The sequence below is a fragment of the Antechinus flavipes genome, chromosome 1 (genome assembly GCF_016432865.1).
Source record: "Antechinus flavipes isolate AdamAnt ecotype Samford, QLD, Australia chromosome 1, AdamAnt_v2, whole genome shotgun sequence".
Taxonomy (NCBI): Eukaryota; Metazoa; Chordata; class Mammalia; order Dasyuromorphia; family Dasyuridae; genus Antechinus; species Antechinus flavipes.
In genome coordinates this window covers 650,317,803-650,343,507 of record NC_067398.1, presented here as the reverse complement: position 1 = coordinate 650,343,507, position 25,705 = coordinate 650,317,803, and the positions used below count along the sequence as shown (strand labels likewise).

Below are 25,705 nucleotides of genomic sequence, written 5' to 3'. Positions count from 1 at the left end.
TGTGAGAATAAGCATAGCCTCTCTAGACTACAATCCTCCCCAGACAAAATCCTGGTCTAAGGGGTATATCACAGGGATGATCCTAGCAGGTTTAAAAAAAAAAATCCAGAGGAGATAAAGGAATAAAGGACTTTCTTAGTGGGGCAGGTGAAGGGGAAACCCTAAGCAAGGGAGAGACAGAGGAAATTAGAAAATAAGACGGTGGGAGGGGAAATAAAAGACATGTAGGGACAGGGGGGACAAAAAAAAGGGGAGGTTTCGGGGTTCCTCACCTCCACAGGATATGGTCCTTCTAGAGTGGTGGCCATGAGGTTAGAAGGGGGCCCAGGCTCCCCAACTGCCATGGGTGTGACAGGGCTGGGAGGTGGAGGGGAGCTGAGTGACGGGGCAGGGGTGAGAGGCCCATCAGCCTCTCGTTCCAGCAGCAGCGTGATGGTAGGGGAGGCAGCAGTAAGCAGTGCGACTGCCTGGTCATGCCTGGCCTCTGTCATGTCTACCCCATTGATCTGGAAGAAGTGTCCCCAGGAACAGAGATCAGGGACCAGAGAAGAAAAGACAGCTGTCCCTGACCCCATATCCCTGTCCAAGGGCCAGAACAGACAGAAGCAGCGCTGAAGAGACAGTCCCATCTCTTACCGCCCTGGTCAGCCAGAGGCTCCAACAGACCTCCCCCCCAACTGGGCTGGTTCAGCCCTTCAATGCAGCCACACCCCTACCCCACAATCTAGCAATCCCAAAGCAAAGAGACAGAGATTGCCCAAGTGCCCCTGGGCAAATTTTATGGGAAGAAGAGATCCCTGGGATCTGGCCACTCACTGAGATCACTCGGTCCCCAACCTGCAATGTGCCTGCCCGGTGGGCAGCCCCACCTTCAGCAATCCTTGAGATGAAGATTCCCTGGGTGGAGGACACAAGGGTTAGCCCTGCTTTGTAGCTCGCACACCCTCCTTTCCCAAAACTGTGTAATTATAATTAGTCTCAGAGGCCATCTTCTGCCTTACCTTTCCTTCCTCAGATTCATTCCAGCCCCTCCTTTCCCTCCCTGACTCTCCAGCTGACTCCCCCAATAAAGAGCTTTGGGAAAGTCTTTTCTCTGAATCACAGTCCCAAAATACCCTTGAGGGTGGGGTGGGGAGTGGGATCCAATGTCACTAGGACTATTCCCAGCTCCTGACTCAGCACTAAGGCTCCATGGGAATATAAGAAAAGTGACAGTCCCATTCTCAGCCTCCCCCTCTTTCCTCATCACCCAGCACATGTTTTTCACTCTTATCCCAGTCTCCCATCTCATCTCATTCCCTCACCCCATCTCCCGCTCGGTAGGGTGTAGAGCCTTTGCCACCAGCAATGCTGAAACCAAGGCCTCTTTCGCTTCTGACCAGGAAGGTTGTATGCCGTTGTCGAGGAGGGCCAGGAGGGCCAGGAGGGCTAGAAGGCTCAGGCAGACGAAAGGAGCTCCCCCGTCTCTCCCGGGGACTGTAATCATCCTCAGGGCGCAAAGGAGTGACTGTGATTGCGTTCTCTGGCTCCACCATCCGTTCCCGCCATACTCTCATCAATACTGCTCCACCTGCACCCCGAAGTGCCTCTACTGCCTCGTGGTGCTCAGCCCCTTGTAGAGTTACACCATTCACCTGTGGGAGGAAGGAAAAAAGGGAAGTCAGAAAACAACAGACACAGAAAGTGACAGTTATCATCCTTATTGCTCTACTGAAACATTTTAATTTTTGCATTTGTCTTCCACTCCTACCATTCTACTGAAATTACACTTTCATATGACTTTTTTTTAGTTTGGTTATTGTTATAATCAATTATGCTAATAGTTTCCTTAATATTAAGCCAGCCTTGCATTCCTGGTATAAACCTTATTTGGTCATGATCTATTATCCTGGGGATGACTTTCTGTAATCTCTTTGCTAATATAAAATTACACTTTCCAAGTAGCCCAAAGATTTCTCTTTCCCTTACCCTGACATAGCACAAACTGCCTCCAAGGCCAGTGACTCAATGGCTGACCAGCTATAAACCTAGCATCATGAAAGCTGTGTACTCTACTTTCAAGAATATGTCCTGTATTCTGATAAAGGTCTCATTTCCAAAATATATAGAGAATTGACTCTAATTTATAAGAAATCAAGCCATTCTCCAGTTGATAAATGGTCAAAGGATATGAATAGACAATTTTCAGATGAAGAAACTGAAACTACTTCTAATCATATGAAAAGATGTTCCAAGTCATTATTGCTCAGAGAAATGCAAATTAAGACAACTCTGAAATACCACTATACACTTCTCAGATTGGCTAGGATGACAGGAAAAAATAATAGCAAATGTCAGAGGGGATGAGGGAAAACTGGGACACTAATACATTGTTGGTGGAACTGTGAACGGATGCAACCATTCTGAAAAGCAATTTGGAACTATGCTCCAAAAGTTATCAAACTGTGCATACCCTTTGATCCAGCAGTGTTACTACTGGGCTTATATCCAAAGAGATCTTAAAGGAGGAAAAGGGATCTGTATGTGCAAAAATGTTTATGACAGCCCTTTCTGTAGTGGCAAGAAACTGAATGGATGCCCATCAATTGGAGAATGGTTGGGTAAATTGTGGTATATATTGTTCTGTAAGAAATGATCAGCAGAATGAATACAGAGAGGCTTGGAGAGACTTATATGAACTGATGCTAAGTGAAATGAGTAGAAGCAGGAGATCATTATACACTTCAACAACAATACTATATGAGGATCAATTCTGATGGATGTGTCTCTCTTCAACAATGAGAAAATCCAAATTAAGTTCCAATTGATCAGTAATGAACAGAACCAGTTACACTCAGCAAAAGAACACTGTGAAATGAGTGTGGACTATTTGTTTTTCTTCCCAGGTTATTTTTACCTTCTGAATCCAATTTTTCTTGTGCAACAAGAGAATTGTTCAGTTCTGCACACATATATTTTATCTAAGATATACTTTAACATGTTTAACATGTATGAGACTTCCTGCCATCTAGGGGAGGGAGTAGATGGAAGGAGGGGAAAAGAAGTGAGTGCAAGGGACAATGCTGAAAAAGTACCCATGCGTATGTTCTGTCAATAAAAAGCTATAATTAAAAAAATAATAATAAAGCCTTTCCGAGAGCAGTTTAAAAAAAAAAAAAAAGAATATGTTCTGTATACAGAAGCTCCCTGGCCCCTCTCTATGTCAACTGATGCCTTTCATAAACCTTTTCCTGACTTGTATTCTGTAACAGAAGAAGTTTTCTTGACACAACACAAAAGAGAAAAAGACTCTTTTCTCCCAATAGTAGTTGGAGAAATTAAAAGAGGCCTAACAAGGAGGCTGAGTTGGGCCCTGAAGAAAATTAATGGTATTTAGAGACAAAACGAACCAGTCTGCATTTTTCTGTGGAACTTGTTTGCCCTGGAACTCTCCAATGGAAGCAAGGAAAAAAGCAGAGCCATTTCTATATGGTAGGTAAAGAGGAAGAAGAATTACCCAGTCTAGGATGTTGTAGAAAAAAAGCTTACTATGGGAAATGAAAGACAGGAAGAAAAAAACAAACGATTTTGGATTTGAGGTCATAATGGGATCTCCAGATGGTAGTGATAACATTGCTCTTTTCAAATATTCTATTCTCCAATGAAACTGGCCTTCATTTTTTTGAGCATTTTCAAAGACTGTCCTCTATGCTTGTAATGCATTATCTTTTTACACCACTTTTTTTTACTTAAAATTATTTTTCAATAGTATATTTATTTTTTCCAATTACACACATATATTTACATTTTAATACTCATTAAAAAAAAATACTGAACTCTAAAATTTCTCCCTCCCCATTTTCTAAGATATTTTCATAAATAATTTGATATAGGTTATATGTGCAATAATGTAAAACATATTTCCATATTAGTCATATTGCCTCATGCCATTCTCTAAGCATTCCTAGTTTCCCTCAAAATAGAGTTCAAACACCAACTGCTACATGAACTCTTTCCTGTTCCCCTAAACCCTCCAAAATTATCTTGAACTTTTTATATTCCCCTATGTGCACATACCGTCTCTCCATGAAATATAAGCTCCTTCTAGATAAGGAGTGCTGAGCTTTTGTTGTCTGTATTTGCAGTGCCTCAAACATATATAGACATATAAGTTTGTTGACTGACTAGATGACCCATAGGAATTTGGAGACTTGATTGAATCTGAGGCTGGGATGGAAGATCAAGCTCCCAGACATATCTGAGAGAAATTTGTGTAGTTATGACAAATGGATCCCTGAGAACAAACAAAGGCTGCTAAAGGGAAGAGTGTAGAAAAAGGTGAGAAAAGGAGCTGGGGCAGGGTCTTGAGGGATAAGAAAGTCCCAGAATGGGGAATGAGCAACAAGAGATTAAAGCTGAATGGGCAGATTTCAACTCTGATAAAAAAAATTTTTTTCTGATGATTTGAATTGGGCTGCCCTGAGAATTACAAGGTTCCCCCTCACTAAAACTTTTCAAGCATGGATGAACACTTGTCAAGTATGTTGCAGAAGGGATCTGTGGATTAGATGTTACTTAAATTTTAAAAATGGAATGAAGATGAGAAAGCAACAAAGAAGACAGAGAAGCAATCAAGAGACAGAAATGGGAAACTGCTCCATTTCTTTTATGGCACTACCACTCTTCAAGAAATTTTCAAGTAAACTTTGGCTTTATCGCCTACATACTTCTAATCCTATCGTTTTTTTCCCCTTCAAAATGTCTCTTACATCAATTACTTCCCATTTCTAGAACTTAAACAGCTCCATACCACCATATTATTCAATAACTTCTACAACTTTCAATTTATCTCTACCCCTCCAATTCATCTTACAGATCACAGGTATATTAATTTTATTTAAAGTCTAATTTCATTATAATATCCTGCTACAGAATTTAATTCCTACTGGCTATAAAAACAGAATCACAGAATTTCAAGTTAGAAGGAATCTTAGATGATACCTAATTAGTCCAAACTGTACCTAAACAAATACTACAACATAGTTGACATGCCCTATAAATGGTCATCCAGTTTTTGTTTGTAAAAGTGACAGGAAACCTGTTAATTCCCAAACCAGCCCACTACATTTTTCAATCGCTCAAAATGTTGGAAAATTTTTCTCATTCTCTACTCTAGGACCAAGTAGAATAAGATCAGTTCCTTCCATCTGACAGTCCTTCAGATACCTAAAAGCAACTATAAGGTTGCTTCTTCATTTTAGACATCTTCCATTCTTTCCACCACTATTAATAAGGCCTAAATTAGTGACATGGCTTTTCATCCTCCTGGTCACTTCTCCAACTTATCAACATACTTTCTATGTTGCTCTCCCTCAAAACTAAACTCATTTTTGCCTAAATTATACTCATTTTTTGGCTTCCATATCACACTTGTGATACTAAGTGAGTTAAAAATCTACTAAACCTCGCATCTCTTTTTATCGAATAGAATGGTCTCCTTACAGTCCCTGGATTATCTGCATGAGCCTAAGAAAATTACTTAATAATTACACTTCTTCTGCCCTTCAAGATTTGAAAAATACTTAAGTCACTGAATAACAACAATGATGTATTTTAAAGTTGGCAAAGCACTTCAATTAGGTTCTTATTCAAGGCTTTCAACAATCTTGCAATGTAGGCAATAAAGGTTTTATTCCTATTTTACTAATGAAGGAATTGAGCTCAGAGAAATCTATTACTTGTCTATAGCTACAGCTCCTAAGAGAACAAGGATTGGAACTTATATATTTTTGACTTTAATTCTATCATTAGAATCACTGTGTGATATGACTTTGGAGCCTAAGTTCATCACCTATAAATTGTGAATAAAAATAGCATCTTATGTCACAGGGTTATGATGAGGATCAAATGATGTGCTTTTTTATACATAAATATCAGCTATTATTATCCATAGGTCAGTCAGCTTTTAAAGGACTAGTTCATACCTTTTGAATTCTTCCTTCACTTCACTTATCCCAAGAGACTTGCTCCCTATATAGACTCTGAGAGCATTTGTAGTTAGTATCCAGATTAACAAACTATTGTAATGCCTTAGTCATAACTCATCAAATCTGGAACTCCCCAAGAGTAGGGACTTGTTATCTTAAAACTTTTTTGTTTTCAACAAAATCAGAGATGCTCAAGGCAAGACTTGATGGATTAAGACACAAAGAGACACATACCCATAGAAAAATGGAGAGGGACAAAACAACACATGCATATGAACAAGCAGGAATGCCCAGTAATATGCCTTTAGAAAGAAATGTATACTCATACTCACACGCATTCTCACCCTTCATATATCCATCCCTCACCTCTAGTAGTTTGTCTCCTACTCGAACCCCAGCCCGGGCTGCAGGACCTTCCTCTGACACTCGAGAGATGAATATGCCCTGAAGAAAAGAGAAAGTGGTTTGGAAAATGGGGTCATCTTCAAGAAACTAAAGAGAGAAGAGGGTGACGCCTCAGTTTACATGTAAGCAGGAGAGAAAAAGGCTTCAAAGAGACCATGACACCACCACATTATCACTCTATCCTATCTGTTTAGGCCCCTCTACTACCTTTACTTGAGCGGCCAAAGAGGAATAGGAGGCAGTAGAAATATCATGAAACCAGTTTAAGCCTCTTGCCTCCTTAAAAAAGCATGTTAAAAATTCTTTTTTTTTGCATAAGATAAATGCAAATTTGCAATGGGTCTTAAGGGTTTCTTACATTTTTTCTGCAAAGTTAAATGTGAATAGTTGTGAACTGAAACTATTGTCAGAAGCAAACTTGGCAGAAGGATAGAAAGCCACTGCCTGGAGGTGAGATATTAATTGAGAAGTGAAGAACCAAGGAACTGATAATCTTTCTAGAATAAGGAATCTAATCACTGAGCTTTGTTGCTATTGGCAGAGATGATACTGCAGCTTTGCTCCTTTATTTTCTTTCATCATAAAAGAGGGTTCAAGGAAGAGCATTCTCCTGGGAATCCCAAAGGCAGCTGCTCAGAACATTTTAGTAGATCCTGAGTATAAGATGGCAAAACTAAGGCTTTCCTTTTACTCTGAATGAGAGTGGTCAGAACTCCAGGGAAAGATAAAGGGAATAAGGCCAATCTCTGGGTGGGCCAAATCAAGATTCAAAGTGAGTTCATAAAGTAAAAGTTAAAGGCAAAAGTTGTTCTAAAATATAGTATCGAATTCGATATGTTTTTAAGTGTTTTAATAAAATATTACATTTCAGAGAAAGAAGAGATTTGCTGTGGCTCTACATGATATGAAAAGTTTGTGGTTGCAAAATGTAATTTCAGAAAAGCATATACTATGCAATAAATACAACTAAGGTACATACTTCCAAATGATGGCAGCTTAACTGAGCCACAAGAAAAACATCTTAAACAAACAAACCCAGTCTCAAGTTCTAGAGATGAAAATCTAAAGTTATTAAGTGATGGCAAAATGTTGTAGGATGGGGTGAATAAATACAAAGGTGAAGGAAAACATTAGGAAGAAGGGAATAGGGAATTAGCAGGAGGAAGTGGGGGCGGAGAGAACAACAGGATGAAAAGGTCTGAGAGAGAGGCAAGAGGGTGGTCAAAGGAGGAAGCCTTTGGGGCCCTGCTTCCCAACCCAAGGTGGGTCACAGACAGAAAGCCCAGGCCTCCCTTACCTCATCGTCTCCCTTGTATGGGGTGGAGCCCTTCCCCCCTGCGATGCTGATCCCCAGGCCACCTGTCTGCCGCAGGATTGTTAGTGTCAGCTGGAAGCAGAATTACAGGCAGAGGTTATACACAGCAGGGAAAGATACTGGAAGGAAAGCAAGGCACATATATATGTGTGTGTAGAGGAGAGTCTCACATGGGAGATGGGACATGTTCAGTGCATTACCAGGGCAGGTGTGAGGAAAAATTAGCATCCTGATGATATGTGACCTCGACCTATATAAGTCTAGTAACCATATTCTCCCTCTCCAGACACCTATGAACCATCTTATAATTAATGCTGTCCATCTACTATCCCAACCATGACTTCCCTAGACACATACTCTTCTCTCTACCTTTACCTGACTGGACTCTCCCTCTGCCCCTCCCTCCTCCCCCAAGCGGCTCACCTTGGCCTCCTTTTAGCAAGGGAAGTTCTGCAGATATAGGAGCTGAAGGAGAGGAAGTTCAGGCCTGGTCTCTCCACTCAACTCCTTTGGGCAATGAACTAAGGCTTCTGAGTATTGGGGGCCTAGGACTACCAGCACAGAGGCCTCCAGGAGTCCCCAGGATCTGAGAGGCAAGGGGAGGATGTGGGCAACAGCAAAGAAGAATTGGAAGAAATAGTGATTTAGGAATTAAGAATTTTCAAGCAAGAGAAACTTTCTAGGGAAGAATCAAAAAGTGGTAAAGATAAAGAGGCATGAACAGAGAAACTAGAAATGACCATTGAAAAGTGACATCTCTTGGGAGAGGGATCTTTACAGGACCATTTCCTAGGCTTAAAGTAAATGTAAATGACTGTTGCAGAGTGGTTGCACACCTCAATCAAATCCTCACATCAGCATCACACACACACAGTTCCCTTTCTCTTAGAAATGCTTACAAAACTATTACTGTACTCCAAATCCTGAAGAGTTGTGGACAAAAGTAGTTTTGCTATGGAATGCTCCCACTTCTAATGCTCAGGCAGTACTGAGGTCAACTTTTGTTCTAGCAAGTTCCTAGGTACAAGATCCCTCATTTTTACATCTCAGAGACTGTGCAGGAGTTAACAGGGGGAAGTAAATTTATTGGGAAGCTAAGGTTCATAAACCTGTGCTTATTCTCTATACCCTAGTCTTACTTTCCCAGATATGTTTTGGTGATTAAGTCAACCAAAAATTTTCTCTGTTTCCTGGTCTTTATCTGTACTTGCTGGACCAAGATTTTTTCCCCCTCATTTTCATTTTCCTTCTGAAATATCTCATCTTTCTTCAGCCAAGTACAATGCACAGAGCACACCCAGAAAAAGAGACAAAGAGGAGCTCAAAAATTCAAATTCTCCTCAGGATCATCTTCAAATAAGGGGTGAGGGAGTATGAAAGCTAAGACTCAAAACATGGAAAACCAGAATGGCCCTAGAGTTTAGGAAAAGATGAAATCCCACAGAAAGAAAGGTTACTTAACAGGAAGCTCAAGGAAGAGACTAAAGAGCAAATCAAATAAGTCTGTCCCTTTAAGCTGTTGTGGTATGGAAAGTCAAATACACATTGGAGGTTTCGGACAGGGGAGAGGCCAACACCAACAGTAATGTCCTGAGTTTTCTTGTTAGTCAGCCTCCATAGCCATGAATGCAACAGATTCTACATACAAAGCTGATTTCCTGCTGACATTTTTCAAGGACCTAAATACAAACTGATCTTAGGAAAGAAAGCAGGAAAAAAAAAGTCCTTGATGGGCCAAAGAGATGCATATCCAGTGTGATCAGGAAAAGGAGACAAGATGATGGGACAAAAGCTTGTCTTCATCATTAAATTTAGAAAATAGCACATATTGTATTGGATAGAACAGGGCAAAGAGCCTAGCAGGAGAACACAAAGCCAAATTACTCCCTTCCTCCCCACAAGAACAAAAACCAAAGACTTTGATGAATCTGTTCAAGACCTCAGGAACATCCCACAGGCAAAAAAGTAGTTTCTGGATAAGGGAAAAGGATAGAAGACAGGAGAGAGTAACCCTGGATTAATGGAATAAGGGATAGTAGTTCAGAGAACAGTAATGAGGAAAGAAAGAATAATTATATTAGAAATGGAAAGAGATTTGGATGAGGTGGAGAAGAAAGAACGTAGTTTCATTGATAGTAAAGAGGAATAGTGACATTGTTTAGCTTGTTAGGGATCTATAGCTTCAATTTTATAGATTTGAATACAGAAACATTTGCATTCCTAATTTACTGTTTATTCTACATGTTAACATTCTGCTTCTGAGTAGAGAAAATGACTCTCAATTTTAAAAACTTGACTCAGAAGTGTTATTATTAGAGACAATAGGCTGACAAAAGGACTGAGATACAGAAAAACTCCCCAACCCCCCATTTTTAACTCTTCTTATTGATCTTCCAGTTTATTTTCTGAATTAAACAAAATAGGAAGCCGGTAAGGATGTATAATAAAGATGGGCAACTCTCAGAGAAGGAAGTACAGGAATATCCCTAAGAATTAGACCCAAATGTGGGGTTGGCTGTTAAGGTTGGGACTCTAAGAGAAGACTAGGACAAACAGTCTGGATCAAGAGCTTGAGAAGAGACTAGATAAAGGAGAGAAATTAGATCAGCAAGACTCTAATGGTGAAGAAAGGGATCAAAAAGAGTCCAGAAGAGGGTGACAAGGAAACATTACTTCTATACTTTATAACAATCCCTATGCTTGAAATGCCCTCCTAATAATTAGAAATGACTATCTCATCTTGTAACTCCAGACACCTTTCAAAAACTATGACTGGACAGGTACAGAGCTGCATTGGTCACCATTCATCATAGTGATGAAAACACAGTTATGGTCCCACACTTCCAAAAAAGACATTTCACACACACACACACACACACACACACACACACACACACACACTCAAATTCTACCTCCTCAATTAAGTTTGGTAGCACGTTCTGTGTAATGACACTGAATGTCTGACTAGGTCATTAAGACAAATCAAGCAGAATTCAAGACTAAAACCTATCATTTTCTAATATGCACACAGTTTAATGCAGTATAAGAAAATCTTGAAATTTCAAACTATGTTTGCTTCCTAACTGACTGATTAAGCAAATATAGTGGTGACTTCAATTCAGGAAACACTTATTAAATGGCTAGTATGTCCCAAGCACTGTGTTCTATACTAGGGAAAATAATAGGATTGCATCAAGTTATTTTCCTGCTCTCAGAGAGTTCAGAGATCAGTCTTGGACAATATATATATAGATAACTATAACACAAAATATCATGTGTTACATGCCTCAGAGAGGAGACAAAACAAAATGCTACATGAAGATACAGGGTGCTATAACTGTGAGTTCTATTAAAGATAGGGATCTGGATAGGAAAAGTGATGAAGACAGAGGAAATACAATGCCAAAATTTCAAATATGTGACACTAGATGAATGATGGTGCCACTGACAGAAACTGAAATTAGGAGGAGCATATCTGGGGCAAAGAATGTCCTTGGTTTAGACAAACTGAATTTTGTAGTGACAGTGGGGACATGGAGGGGGGAGGAGGGAGAATGTCTTGTAAGTAGCTAAAAGTGAAAGTATGAAGTTCAGGTGAGAGAGGGGTAAGGGCTTGATAAAAATATGGAAGTCATTCACAGAAAATTAGTTGTTGAAACCAGGAGAATCAGTGTGATTACTGAGAGAGCAGAGAGAAAGAAGAGGTCCTATGAGAATACCTGCCTTAAAGGCTCAGGAAGATGAGGAGCCAGTAAAGGAGACGTAGATGGAATGGATAAAGAAGCATTTCTGAAACCAAGGTTAAAGAAAGTAGCCAGGAAAAGAAAGAAGTCAATGATAAAAAAAAAAAAAAAAAAGAAAGAAAGAAAGAAAGAAAATGCTTTTAAGGAAGGATGAGGAATGCTAGAGAGAAGTGAAGGCTTGCATGAGGTCCCATTGTCTTTCTAGAATAGGTTATGACAGTAGAATAATGCCAAACAGGTTTGAAAAAGGAATGAGTGGCCTTGGGGACTAATTTTCCAATTAATAAAGGTCTTCAAGCAAAATCCAAATGACTACTTATTGGGAATTTTGTGGATAGGGTTCCCACTCAGATACAAATTGAACTACTTGGGCTCTGAGAGTCCCCCTGCAGCCTGGTGAAGAGGGAACAAGGAGGAGAAGTGGGGGTACTTTGTTTTTGTGACAAATGTTCAGAAGAGGGCTAGTGGGCTCAAACTATACTCTGTGCAGCCAAATTCCTGGTAGAGCCATAGTATTAAAATGAAAAGGAGATTCCTGCTCCAAGGAGGAAAGTTGGACCCCAACACTAGGAAAAAGAGACTGAAGTGAATCATTCCCATAACAATTTGGAGAAAAAATGATGGCCTGAAAAACAGGTGAAGGGATGCTGATACTCTCTCCCTCCAGTAGCTCCCCAGCACATACATACAACCAACTCTGCAACAGCTGCTGCTGGCTCTAGATTTTCAAGGAGAGAAAGGATCATTTGCAAAGGAAGAAAAATGGTGTAAGGAAAGACAGACCACTGTGCATGGTAGGCTCAGAAACAGGGCAGGCCTGCTGGAACCCCAGGTAGCCAGTTATAAGCAGTGTGAGGAGTTCGGGGGAGAATGAGTGAGTGCATGAGCCCAACAGGTGCAGTACAGACCTCTTCCTCCTCAATGCGAGCAGGCTCTATCAGCAGGTTATTGGCCTGGTCAAACGACACCCCCTGTTAGGACAGGACCAGCAAAGAGGCATGCAGATTAGTGGGGCCCAAACCAGCACCATCACCGCCACCACCACCACCACCACACACCCACAGTCATTCCTGAAGACGCTGCCTGGGGCCTCGTCTGCTCCAGCACCAGCTCCACGAGGCAGAAAGGAGAGAAGGAAAACCACCAAGCTCACCCATGCCAGAGTGCAAGTGCAGCCACCAATGCCGGAGGGCTCAAATCCCCTCCTCCACCGGAGAGCCGGCTCCCCAGGCTCTTTCCTTTGTCAATCCTCTTTGGGGGAGATCCAAACACAGACCCATCTCCTAGCAACAGGCCCCCTGAAGGAAAGGTTAGGGTCCCCTAACCCCTATTACTGTTGATAACATAGGGACTGGTGTTGCCAATACAAGTGGAGGGAGAGAACAGTGCTAAGTCTAGGGCTCGAGGGACCCAGAGCCACACACACGGCTATCAAGATGGTATCTCAGGCAAGTCTGAGTAGCCAGAGCAGGTATATCTATAGTCAACATAGAGTAAAAATCTAAATAGGAATGTGTCTGATAAATGACACAACACAAGAATTTCTCTGATTAGCCCTGAGTGGCTCCCACAAGGATAGATGTCTCTGCCTTCCTCTAAACGAGTGACAGACATGGGGATGGGTCTCTGCTTATCCGTAAGTGACCAAACAGACAATGTATATCAAGTGACCCTCCCTGCTCCCATACAGCTGACAGCTACAATGTGAAGCATATGCAGGACACTAAAAGTGTTCATTGACTGGCAGAATCTCCAATCCCACCCTCTGAGGCAAAAAACAGAAGGCTTGGGGAGAAAAAGTAACTAGCTGCCAGCACCATCTTAGAGGGTAATCTCAAAGGATGGGAAAGGCAAGGAGAAAAAAGCAAATTGGAGCTGGCGCCAAACAGATGAGTAAGGAACATCAGAACAAAGGATAGCGTCATTCGCAGTACAACTAGCCGGGGACCAAAGAGGCACTCCGTTGCTGGCAGATCCCACCCAGGTTGTTCTTTTCTACCACTTTAGGATGGAAAGGCCTCCCAAGAAGAGTCTTGGTGTGGACAAGTTTTCAGCCTTCAGGCTTTCTGCAGCATAGTAGCTATTCTCCAGGGCTTTCCCTACCTTAGAAGCCCCCTAAGGGTACCCAGGCCCTTGGGGCCCTACCTTGACAGAAGGTGGGGCAGTCACTGCCCCATTCTTCTCTTCATCAGGTTCATTGTCCTCTTCCTTGTTCATTTCAGCATGCTGACCCCAAGGGAGAGACAGCTGCTCATGTGGAGCATGGGGGCCATTGCTACAGCCTGTTGGGGCTAGCTCCCCATCTCCATCTCCTGACAGCCCTTGAAGCAAGGCTACCACAGCCTCAGGCCTGGGCAGCTTGGTGATCTTAAAGTGCTTCTTATAATGGGGAGTATCTTTCCGGATCAGTCTTTGCCTTTCCCCAGGTGGGGGCCGCAGTTCCTCAGCTTCATCTTCATCTTCACTCCGTACCAGTGTGTCCTCTGCAAAGTGCACGGTGGGCTGTAGGATGATCAGAAAAGTGAAATCTGACTCTGGGATCTGACATGCCTTTCTTCCTTCTCAACCAGAGGAGCCCACCCAAACTGAAACCACTCCCTCTGAAGCCACGGGACTGGCTGAATTTGAAGTAAACATCAAACGTTTCTCTCTCCTCCATATCTTCAAAAATTCACAATCTATGCCTTTCTCTTGAAAATTTTCAAATCTATACTTTCCCTAATAAACCAGAATTTATCACCAATTTCATTATGAATCCATAATCCCCAAATCCAACTTCTTTTTACCCTCTAGTTCAATGTAACAAACATTTATTAGGTACCTGCAATGTGCAAAACACTGTAACAGGCACAAGGAGCACCTTTAAAGATGAAAAAGGACATAGCCTTTGAGCCCAAGCTCCACAAATGTGGGGAGGTAGAATAGATGATATAAAAATATACACAAGCAAGTACAATTCAAAGAAGGTTGCAAAGGAGAGTGCTCTAGGAAAACTTGAGAGGGGAAACACATGCACCATTATTCTACCTCCCCAATACTTCATCCCTTTGTTCTCTCTGGAGCACCAGCCTCTTAATCCCTCCTCATGTTCTTGTCTATCGCTCCCTCTTCAGCTCTCACTTTCTCATCTAGACACAAAGAATCAGACATGTGAACTTGGCATTGCTTAGCTTCCTTAGGTCTAAGGTAAGTAGCTCTTATCCCAAGGCACTTGGAGAAAGCAAAGCACAGAGTTTAGCATTTGGTAAGCACTTAAAAAGTTTTTTTATTCATCATTTCCAGATTACAATGTAGGTTCATACAAGAAATATTCAAAATCTTTAAATACAAAGTAACTATTCCTCCCAGGAATAGAAAAAAAAAAAATCATTGGCATTGTAAGTCAAAATACTTGGGTTCTACCGTAGTTCCCTCACCTATTTAGCTGTGCAACAAAAAAATGAGTCAATTCCCCTCTCAGAATCTCCACTTCCTCATCTGTAAAGATTTAATATTTCCCAAATAGAATTCATCTTCTCAAATTTGCATTTTTTCCAAACTTTCTTAATTCTGTTAAAGACATTGCATGTTCTTGGTTCTCCAAATTCATGACCTTGGAGTTATCCTCAAATTTTCTCTCTTCCCTAAATCCACATCTTCTGAATTCTCTGCATTCATACTACCATCAACCTAATTCAGACCCTTACCACCTCTCAACCAATTTAATAGTTTCTTAATTGATTTCACAGCTTCCACTACTTCTCCTCACTATTCTATATGCCATACAACTGTGCAAATAATCTTAAATACTTGCTGTATAGTATACATTTACCAAAGCTTGTCTATCAAGACCTATTTAAAAACTTTCTGTGACTCCTCACTGATTAATGTAAAACACAAGCTCTTTAACTGGCCCCTGCATAAGCTAATTCCTAGCTACCTTATTTCACATTACTCCTTTTCATAAACTATCCATCTCTACAATATTGGATTGATAAATCCTGCCTTGAACTCCTAGTTCTGTGACACTAACTCCAGCCACCCCTAATTCCTGACATTACACACACCCTTTTCATCTCAGAATCCTTGTCTGCTTCTTAGTGTAAAGGCTTTCTTTATCCTACCAGCTGCTGATGCTCTATCCTTCCTGGATCTATCTCACACTATACTTAATTTTGTACATGCTGTTTTTCCTGGTAGAAAGTAAGCTCCTTGAGATCTGGGTCAATTTCATTTTTTGTCTCTGCATTTCTAGCAGAGTACCACTCATATCTAGTAAGACTAAGGTAAAATTACATTTTTAATTACTCTTTTTCTCCTGCTTTCTTAAATGTGTTGGTTCAACTTTTAGCCCGTTGGTACTCTCAATCTATAGTCTCTGGATACTTGAATACTGGATTCAACTACTCTCAGTATTTGAGTGATTCATATATTTATATATCTTTGTCATTCATTCATTAATAAATGTTTGAGCTGTTTAACTAAATCATTATAACATTTGTATTGGCTTTAATTCACTAACCAAACTGTGAACTTCTCCACAGTAGATATTTTGTGAGTTTTATTCTCTCCTGCACATCCAATTTACTAGTACTGAGCAGCAAATTATTTGTTGAATGATTAGTGTATCCATTCTCTCTGTTCCAGTTAACATGTTCAAGTTCACCTGTCCCTATTAGCATATTAGCCTGTCTCCTGTAAACCAGTGTTTTTCTCTCTTTCCTCCCTGCCCGTATGTGCATGATGTCCATTTATTTGTTCTTAAGCTGATTAGGTCTTACAATGTGACATTAAGAAGTCTGGGCTACTGATAAAGACCTCATTTCCAAATATGTAGAGAACTGACTCTAATTTATAAGAAATCAAGCCATTTTCCAATTGATAAATGGTCAAAGGACATGAACAGACAATTTTCAGATGAAAAAATTGAAACTATTTCTACTCATATAAAAAGGTGCTCCAAATCACTATTGAGCAGAGAAATGCAAATTAAGACAACTCTTGAGATACCACTACACACACCTGTCAGATTGGCTAAGATGACAGGAAAAGATAGTTATAAATGTTGGAGGGGATGTGGGGAAACTGGGACACTGATGCATTGTTGGTGGAGTTGTGAACGTATCCAACCATTCTGGAGAGTGATTTGGGACTATGCTCAAAAAGTTGTCAAATTGTGCATACCCTTTGGCCCAGCAGTGTTACTACTGGGCTTATATCCCAAAGAGATCTTAAAGAAGGGAAAGGGACCCACATATGCAAAAATGTTCATGGCAGCCCTTTTTGTAGTGGCAAGAAACTGGAAACTGAGTGGATGCCCATCAGTTGGAGAATGGTTGACAAGTTATGGTATGTGAATGTTATGGAATATTATTGTTCTATAAGAAATGACCAGCAGGATGATTTCAGAGAGACTTGGAGAGACTTAATATGAACTGATGCTCAGTGAAATGAGCAGAACCAGGAGATCATTATACACTTCAACAACAAGACTATATGAGGATCAATTCTGATGGAAGTGGCTATCTTCGGCAATGAGAGGATCCAAATCAATTCCAATTGATCAGTAATGAACAGAACCAGCTACACCCAGTGAAAGAACACTGGGAAATGAGTGTGGACCACAACATAGCATTTATACTCTTTCTGTTGTTGTTTTTGCTTGCATTTTTGTTTTTCTTCCCAGGTTATTTTTACCTTCTTTCTAAATCTGACTTTTCTTGTGCAACAAGAGAACTATATAAATATGTATACATATATTGGATTTAACATATGCTTTAACATGTTTAACATATATGGGACTGCCTGCCATCTAGGGGAGGTAGTGGAGGGAAGAAGGGGAAAAGTTGGAACAGAAGTTTTAGCAAGGGCTAAATTGTTGAAAAATTACCCATGTAATGTGGCCCTTTTTGGCGATGAGATGAACCAAATCAGTTACAATAGAGTAGTTATGAATTGAACCAGCTGTACCCAAGTTAAGAACTCTGGGAGATGACTATAAACCACATAGTCTACATAGAATTTCCAATCCCTCTATTTTTGTCCGCCTGCATTTTTGATTTCCTTCACAGGTTAATTGTATACTATTTCAAAGTCCGATTCTTTTTGTACAGCAAAATAACTGTATGGACATGTTTACATATATTGTATTTAACTTATGCTTTAACATGTTTAGCATGTATTAGTCAACCTGCCTTCTGGGGGAGGGGATGAGGGGAAGGAAGGGAAAAACTGGAACAAAGGGTTTTGCAATTGTCAATGCTGAAAAATTACCCATGCAGATATCTTATAAATAAAAAGCTATAATAAAAAAAAAAAAAGTTTAATCAGGAAAAAAAAAAAGAAAAATTACCCATGTATATGTTTTGTCAATAAAAAGCTATAATTAAAAGAAAAAGAAAGAAATTTACCAAATTAAAAAAAAAGATGTCTGGGCTAACTCAAGTCACCTGAAGATTTTACAAGACCTTCCTGAAGGAATGGCAGTCCTAGGAGGAGTGGAATGAGAATCACTAAGAATGGACCAGAAAGGGCATCTTCTTTCTTTCTTTCTTTTTTTTTTTAATTATGATAGCTTTTTATTGACAGAACATATGTGTGGATAATTTTTTAACATTGACCCTTGCAAACACTTCTGTTCCAACTTTTCCCTTCCTTCCCTCCCCTAGATGGCGGGCAGTCTCATATATGTTAAACATGTTAAAGTATATCTTAAATACAATATATGTGTACATATTTATACAGTTCTCTTGTTGCACAAGAAAAATCAGATTTAGAAAGATAAAAATAAACCTGGGAAGAAAAACAAAAATGTAAGTAGCCCACACTCATTTCCCAGTGTTCTTTCATAGGGTGTAGCTGGTTCTGTTCATCACTGATCAATTGGAACTGATTTGGATCCTCTCATTGTTGAAGAGAGCCACATCCATCAGAATTGATCCTCATATAGTATTGATGATGTCGTGTATAATGATCTCGGGTTCTGCTCATTTCACTTAGCATCAATTCATGTAAGTCTCTCCAAGCTTCTCTGTATTCATCCTGCTGGTCATTTCTTACAGAACAATAATATTCCATAACATTCATATACCACAATTTACCCAACCATTCTCCAATTGATGGGCATTTATTCAGTTTCCACTTTCTTGCCACTACAGAAAGGGCTGTCATAAACATTTTTGCACATACAGATCCCTTTCCCTCCTTTAAGATCTCTTTGGGATATAAGCCCAGTAGTAACACTGCTGAATCAAAGGGTATGCACAGTTTGATAACTTTTGAGCATTGTTCCAAATGGGCATCTTCTTTCTAAAGCAGCTCAGGTTAGGGCACTTCTTTGGTTGCTTTCAGTTTCCCAAAGTGAGAACTCCTCTTTTACAAATAGCACCCAGCATCCTAGGTATATCGCAGGAAGGGGAGAGGAGGAGAAGCTCTCAATTACAGAGTCCATTTATATAAAAAGGCACAGAACCCTGAATACCATGCCATCTGTAGCATGATTCTACTTATGTCAGAATTATGTGTACAATGTGCTTTGCTACAGCCTTGCCCATTCTTCTGCTTTGCTATTTTTGCCTTCTTTTCCCTTGGCTGTTTAGTACAAGTTTCTCAGAAGCAATACTAGCTACACCTTGGCTGAACTGAAAGGAATTCTGTCCACCTAGGCAGGAGAGGGAGGGTGTGGTAAGAGGGCAACAGCTGTCCCAATTTTCCTGGCATGGGGCAGAGGGAGAGTTGGAAATTCAGAAGGAAGGGGAAAAACTAGGAATACAAATTTCTTTTTACCTGGGACTTCTCTAAAGGAGAGATGATAAAGAACAACCCCCCCAAAAGGATATGGCATATAGCAGGTACCTAATAAATAGTTACTGAATTGAATGGACAAATACTTAAGATTAAAAAAATTCTATCTACAATCCAGCCTTATTGGTTCAGCTCCCACTCTCCTTTTCCAGCTCCTCCCACCCCCTTCCAATCCCAAACTGCTCCTACCACCTGAAAATAAACCTCACACAATTACAGAACAAAAACTGTAAGTTGGGACCAGAGGCAAGGAGAATGAGGAGATTCTTGGGTATAGTAAAGGACAGAGAGACTTGATAATTGCTTCCCTTTAACTTATACTAAAACTCTAAGACTTATAGGCCTGATCTCAAATAAATTCTCAAAATCAACTGACCTCTTGCTTGTGAAAAGTACTGGATAGGTAACACAACAGGAGAAGCTTCTCTAAGAACCTTCCATCCTAATAGGTTAGGGTGAAAACCTATTTTCTCCTGCTCCCTCCTCCATTACAGACACAAACACAAAACACCCTTTTTCTGATCCTTTTCCCTTCCCCACTTCTTCATCCCCAGCTCTTCTTACCTCCTCATATTCATCTTCCACTTCCTCTTCATGGCCAGTTGCCATAATTTCCATGTCCTCCTCATTAGCTCTGTGACTTGAATCCCTTTCTGATGTTTGTCCCTGCTTCTGCTCCACTTCTTCCTCTTCGTCTTCCAGAAAGCCTGCTGAGGCTGTGCTGGTGGACACATGTGAGTCCATGCTCTGGTGGGACTGAGAGCTCAGCCTCTTTTCCTGCAAGATAGAGAATCTAGAGATTAGACATTCAACTACTTCTCTTGTTCAATTACTCCTTCTTGTTCACCTGATTCCTATGGCTCTTGTCTCTATTATTTTTGATCCAGAATTTCTGTCAGAAAGCTTATCAACAATTATGCTTTTCAACTACTATTATGCTGTGGATGGCACATAAATCTTAATCTCTAGTCCCAACCCATCTCTTGAGCTCCAGTTCCACTCAAAATGATGCTACAAACCACCTAATCTAACTTAGATGGCCTAAATTAAATCCTGCTCAAACATGGCCAGCATGTGACCATTCAAACTACATTTTAGGATTTCAAAGGTAAGGAAGGAGAAGAAAAAGAGAACTAGAGCCCTTTGCATTTTTATAGCGATCTAATTCTTAAAAATTTTTCCTCACATCAAGAAGAAATCTACCCCTCAGAAACTTTCTTGTTCTGCCCTCTGGGGCCAAGTTAAACAAGCAAGATCCCTTCCATACACCACAGCTCTTCAAATATTTGAAGACAATCATGTCTCCCCAGAGTCTTCTTCATGGGACACATATCCAGTTCTTTCCACTAATCTTCCTTCTGACAGCTCCTCCACTGCCTCTTTCAATGGCTCCACTAAAGTTTCCAGTTCCCTAAAGGTAGGTTTTCTCCAAAGCTCTTTTCTTGCATCTCCTTTTGCTAAACATACATACATACATACATATATACATATATACATACATATATATATATTTTAAAACACTCAAGATTTCAATACCCACACCTCCATGAAAAAAGATCCCAGAAGGGCACTGTCCCCTGAATGACCATTCTGCATTACCAGTGGCCTATATATTGTCTCTAGCTCAAAATCTTCCCCATCCCCCCGAAACTCACTTCTTGACTTTTTTGATTCTAGCAATAACAGTACCGTGAAGAGTTGAAACCTTTGTATCATTTTTGACTTGCTCCTCCTTTACCTCTGACATCTGGGAGTTACTACTAAGCCTTGTTATTCATTCATTCATCAAATATCTTATAAGTGGCATCATCATCATACAAGTAACAATAATAAGTAACAATAATCATACAAGTAACAATAATAGCAATAGTAATAATAATGAAGATGATGACAGCTAACATTTATATGGTGGTTACTTTCTAGTTATTACCTCATTTGTTCCTCACAACAACCCCGGGAGGCAAGGACTACTATTGTCTTGGAAACCAAGGCAAAAAAGAAGTTAGGTGACTTATCCAGGATCCTGCAGTTGGATTTGAAATCTTCCTGATTCCAGGCCAGGGCTCTGTGCACCATGGCTCCACCTGGCTGTCCCTACATCTCATGCCTGAATTGCTGCAATAGCTCTTTATAGCATTTTAAAAAAAAAATTTTTTTAATGCTATAAAGTGTCACTAGACTACCTTTCCTTAAAAATACTTTTATCATGTCAAAAACTTGCTCAAAAACCTCAACTGTCTCTCCCCGTCTAAAGGATAAAGTCTAAACTTCTAAATCTAGTATTTAAAACCTACCACTCAAAACACAAAGACCTCTCCAAATTTACTATGATCTTATATAAAATATTTTCGGTTTCTAGGACCTTTAACTTATTTTAATCAAACAACAAATATTTATTAAATAATAATAAAAAATAGGTAACTATCAGGGACCATTTTAGGTGCTGGTAATAAAAAATCAAAAGTGAAATATTCCATACCCTTGAGTCTGGAAGAATCTGTGCCAAGGTACAGAAATATAGTGTGGAAAAGAGCCAGTAAGATAATTTGGTTGAACATCAGAATGTAGGAAAGGTAGGTTAGAGTGGATGGTTAAGCTTGGATTATGATCTAGCAAAGGAGATCTAAAAGGAGCAGCTAAACTTGAAGAAAAGTAGAAATAGCAATTATGAAAGTTATGAGAGGGTTAGTTTCTCCTCTTCAGGAAAAGAGGAATGTCAACATTATGTCAAATGATGCAGTGGCTTCAAGAAGGATAAAGTTTGAAAAAAGGGGAGGTCAAAGAAGCAGCTTCAGTTGAGTGATGAGGCTAGAAGATTATAAGAAGTGGATGAGTAAGTTAAGAGGAAAGAAAACATTCAATGAATGTGCTTGTTCTAAGGATGCTGACTGTGAAAGTACATACAGTAATCTGAAAGGATGGGATGGTCAAGTGAAGTATCTTTTTTAGGAATGAGAGAATCATAGATATGTTTGTAGGCAGCAGGTAAGGATGTATTAGACAAGAAAAGAAAGAATATTAGAGAGAAGGTAAGATTTCAGAGGAAGGGGTCAAGTACATATGTAAAGGGATAGCCTAGGCAAGTAGGGCTACATGTTCTTCAAAGGCTGGAGTGAAGGCAAAATAGAATGGGGGATAATATCAAAGGGTTTTAGGGTGAAGAGGGAGTTCAAATTGAATAATTTCTAGCTTCTAAAAGATGTAAAAATCCAAGTCCTCTTTTGAGAAGGAAAGGGAAATGGGGAAGGATAAGGCCAACAGTTTGAGGAAAAAAGATTAGGAATTTGGGTAATGTGATAGTTATTAGGGAAGAATAAAATCACTAATTAAGAGGTGAAGCAATAGGGAGAGATGCAGTGAAAGGTTATGGTCAGATTCAGAAACTTAAGATTTCTTACAACCTGAGTGTACTATCTGTGAGGGACAGTAAGCTCAAGGGTATGATTGTTACCATTAAAGTGCCACTGTGAAGCAGGTGGCTGATGAAGTGGCTATGGGGATCAAGAGAATTATCAACAAATAAGCTGAAATCCCGTGGTGCAAAAACAGGGATTGTTGTGGGGAGAAAACTGTAAGCTGGGTACTAAATTTCTTGAGAAAAGAGCTGACCTGGAAGTTTACAATAGAGTACTGCCTAAATTATCTACATAAAATAATATGGAAAGAATAAATATCAAAGAAGGAAAGGCTGCTCAGTGGTATCAGTGGAAGGAGGATAACCCTTAAAGTCTTCAAATATAGGTGACTTATCTTCCCCTTAACTTGTTTTCCCAACAGCATAGTAAAGCACAAAGTCTCAAACACAGAAGGTATTCATTAAAAACTAGTTGAATTGCTTTCAATACAAAGGAGCAACACAAACTCCAACCACACATAGTGGCAGTATAAGTAGACAATACACTGGTAAGTACTCAACTCAACACCTAAGTGTGAAGACCCTGGACTAGGTATGAAGAACAAACACAGGCCCACTAAAGAAATACTCCTTTCAAAGAAGGAATCATGGTCCATTGGTCTCTTGCAGTAAAAAAGGGAGGAAACCATGATCCTCACCCTAGAAAAGCCTATCACTTTCATGGAGGAGATAAAGTTCCCCAGAGAAACAGTCTCTGCCTTCTGGTTACTCCAATCCTGGGAAGAATGGAAAAGTGAAAAGAAATCCTCCACCCTCAGTGAGGGCAACTTGGGCAGGAATTTGAGAAGCTCAAAGTTCAAGAGTCAAGGACACAGCAAACACATGGTTCTCAAGGCACATAAATATGGAAGGAAGCTTAGCAATCATCTAAACTAATTCCTTTACTTTATGGCTCAGGAAAGAGCCATATGATTCTGAGCAAAGAGATGAGTGGGACCAGGAAGGGCTTTAATGGGAAAAATGTTACTGGAAGTCAAAACCTTGGGTCTCTGATTATCGCTCTGGCACCTCTAGATTCCAAGGGCTTGGTAAGTGGCAGGCTCAGTGAATCCCACCAAATAACAGTGCAGAGGAAGGGGACCAGAATCACCTTAGGACCGACACAGGCTACCACTAGGAAACCCAGGGAACAACCATCCCACCAGCAATAAGGGGAGGAAATGGAGTGTCCAAGAATAGTTCAAGACAGGAAAAAGATCCACATGGAATAGCAGCAACAAATAACTCCACAGAGGAAGTCCCCACCCCCAGCCCAATGCCTTGTCATGTCCTCCTCCATCTGTATCCCACCACTCCTGTGCCTCGCTCCCTTGAATGCCCTCACACCTTGTGAAGGAATAATGGTGTCTTCATTTTATAAAATCAGAAAAGAGAAAATAAAGTAGAAGGATCCCAGGCTCTTTACAAAATTTACTAATGCATAAAAGCAGAAAACCCATTGGGTAACATTAAGAATTTTTAAGTATCTTGGCACCCTAGAACAATGGGCCAAACTAATAAGATTAAAATATGTTAATGATAAATATATAGTCTTGCACTTTAAAAAATCAACTGCCTAAGGATAAGATGGGGAAACGTAGCTGGGCAGCAGCTCTGAAAAAAGACTTGGGGGCTTCAGGGGCCTGCAAGCTTAATCTGAGGCAGCTAGATGGCAGGGGCAGTGTGGCACCAGTTATGAAGTCAGGAAGACTTGAGTTCAAATTTGACATCAGACATTTCCTTGCAGTGTGACCTAGACAGTCCCTCATTCCTATTTGTCTCAGTTTCCTCATCTGTAAAATTAGCTGGAGAGGGAAATGGCAACCATGCCAAGATCTTTGCCAAGAAAACCCCAAAGGGGAACACAAAAAATTAGACCCTACTGAAATGACTACATGCCAACAAAAGCTTACTCTGAGCCAACATTGATATGGCAAACCAAATCAAGGACAAGATCTTAGGTTGTATTAATGGCAACATATTGTTTCAGAAGAGGGAGGGGAGAGTCTGTCTGTCTTCTGGTCATCTCTCATCTGGTCAGATGACCCCTGAAGTATAAGAATCAGTTCTAACCACCAAAACCTAGCAGAAAAGGGCGACTTAGAGGGCATGATCACTTCAGGTAAAGAGCTGTCTGTCATGAAGGAGAAAAGTACTTTTTTAACCTGTGCCCATAAGGCAGAACAAGGAACAAATGGAAGCTGCAGAGAGGTAGATTTCAGCTTAACATAAAGAAAAACTTTATGAAAAAAATAAATTAAATAAAGCTATCGTAAAATAAAACAGGTTGCTTAGAGAGCTAAGTATTGGAGAAGTTACAGAGGATGCATGATCTCTTGCAGGGGATGTTGTAGAGATGGTTCCTTGTAGATCTCAAGTTTGGATTCTGTGCCTCAGTCCTCAAGACTCCCGAAATTCTTCAGAACTGGGTATCAAGGAAAAAGGGAATGCCCAGAGAGCAGCAACAATAAAGAAGTCCAATGCCCTTTTCACCTTCAGACATTTTTTAGGAGAGTCAGTGTGATTTAATGGGAAAAATACTGTGCTTAAGCATCATTACAAATAGGTTTGGTTACTGACTCTCGCACTTACTTGTTATGTGACCCTGAGCAAATCACTTCACCTTTCCAAGGCCACAGTTTCTCCAGGTGTAAAATGGAGATAACAGTTCTACTAATTTTTCTCTCATGGTTGCTCTAAGAGATGTCCCTTTAAATCTTTTAAGTTATTTGGAAATGAAAGCCATCATTTCTCTCACTGTTGTTGCTCTAGGCTCCCCAGAAGACCCAGGGTGATATACACCAGGCAGCAAGGGGACACACAGATTAACAATTGTAAAGCCCTGATCTCGGACTCTTGATAAGAGTGAAGAGGTACAAGTAAAGATTCACAATCTTATAAGACCCCTGCTGGGGAAGATATTCACAGACTTACGTGAAGGATATATAATTGAAGTTAAAAGGAACTATTATTTTTAAGTTCTTTGTAAATTAAAAGTATAATATAAATGCTAGCTAATTTTTTAAATTTATAAAATATAATAGTTTCTTTCTCCAACAAGGATCTACAATCCAACAAAATGAAGAGCCAGAACACCAGT

At 40.1% G+C, this 25,705-nt stretch overlaps 1 protein-coding gene across 12 annotated transcripts in view; it reads right to left on the bottom strand.

Moving 5' to 3' along the window:
- SCRIB (scribble planar cell polarity protein) overlaps positions 1 to 25,705 on the bottom strand; it is a 63,863-nt gene that overhangs the window by 27,413 nt on the left and 10,745 nt on the right. For 10 of the 12 annotated variants that reach the window (XM_051971380.1, XM_051971384.1, XM_051971385.1 and 7 more), the window contains exons 14-21: positions 19,776 to 19,988; positions 13,575 to 13,931; positions 12,338 to 12,400; positions 7,669 to 7,758; positions 6,333 to 6,410; positions 1,305 to 1,634; positions 817 to 897; positions 273 to 506 (exon numbers count right to left, since the gene is read on the bottom strand). In XM_051971380.1, coding sequence (XP_051827340.1) covers positions 273 to 506; positions 817 to 897; positions 1,305 to 1,634; positions 6,333 to 6,410; positions 7,669 to 7,758; positions 12,338 to 12,400; positions 13,575 to 13,931; positions 19,776 to 19,988 — 1,446 coding nt within the window. The remainder of the gene's footprint in view (positions 1 to 272; positions 507 to 816; positions 898 to 1,304; positions 1,635 to 6,332; positions 6,411 to 7,668; positions 7,759 to 12,337; positions 12,401 to 13,574; positions 13,932 to 19,775; positions 19,989 to 25,705) is intronic. The other 2 variants (XM_051971379.1, XM_051971383.1) reach the window with 2 other exon arrangements.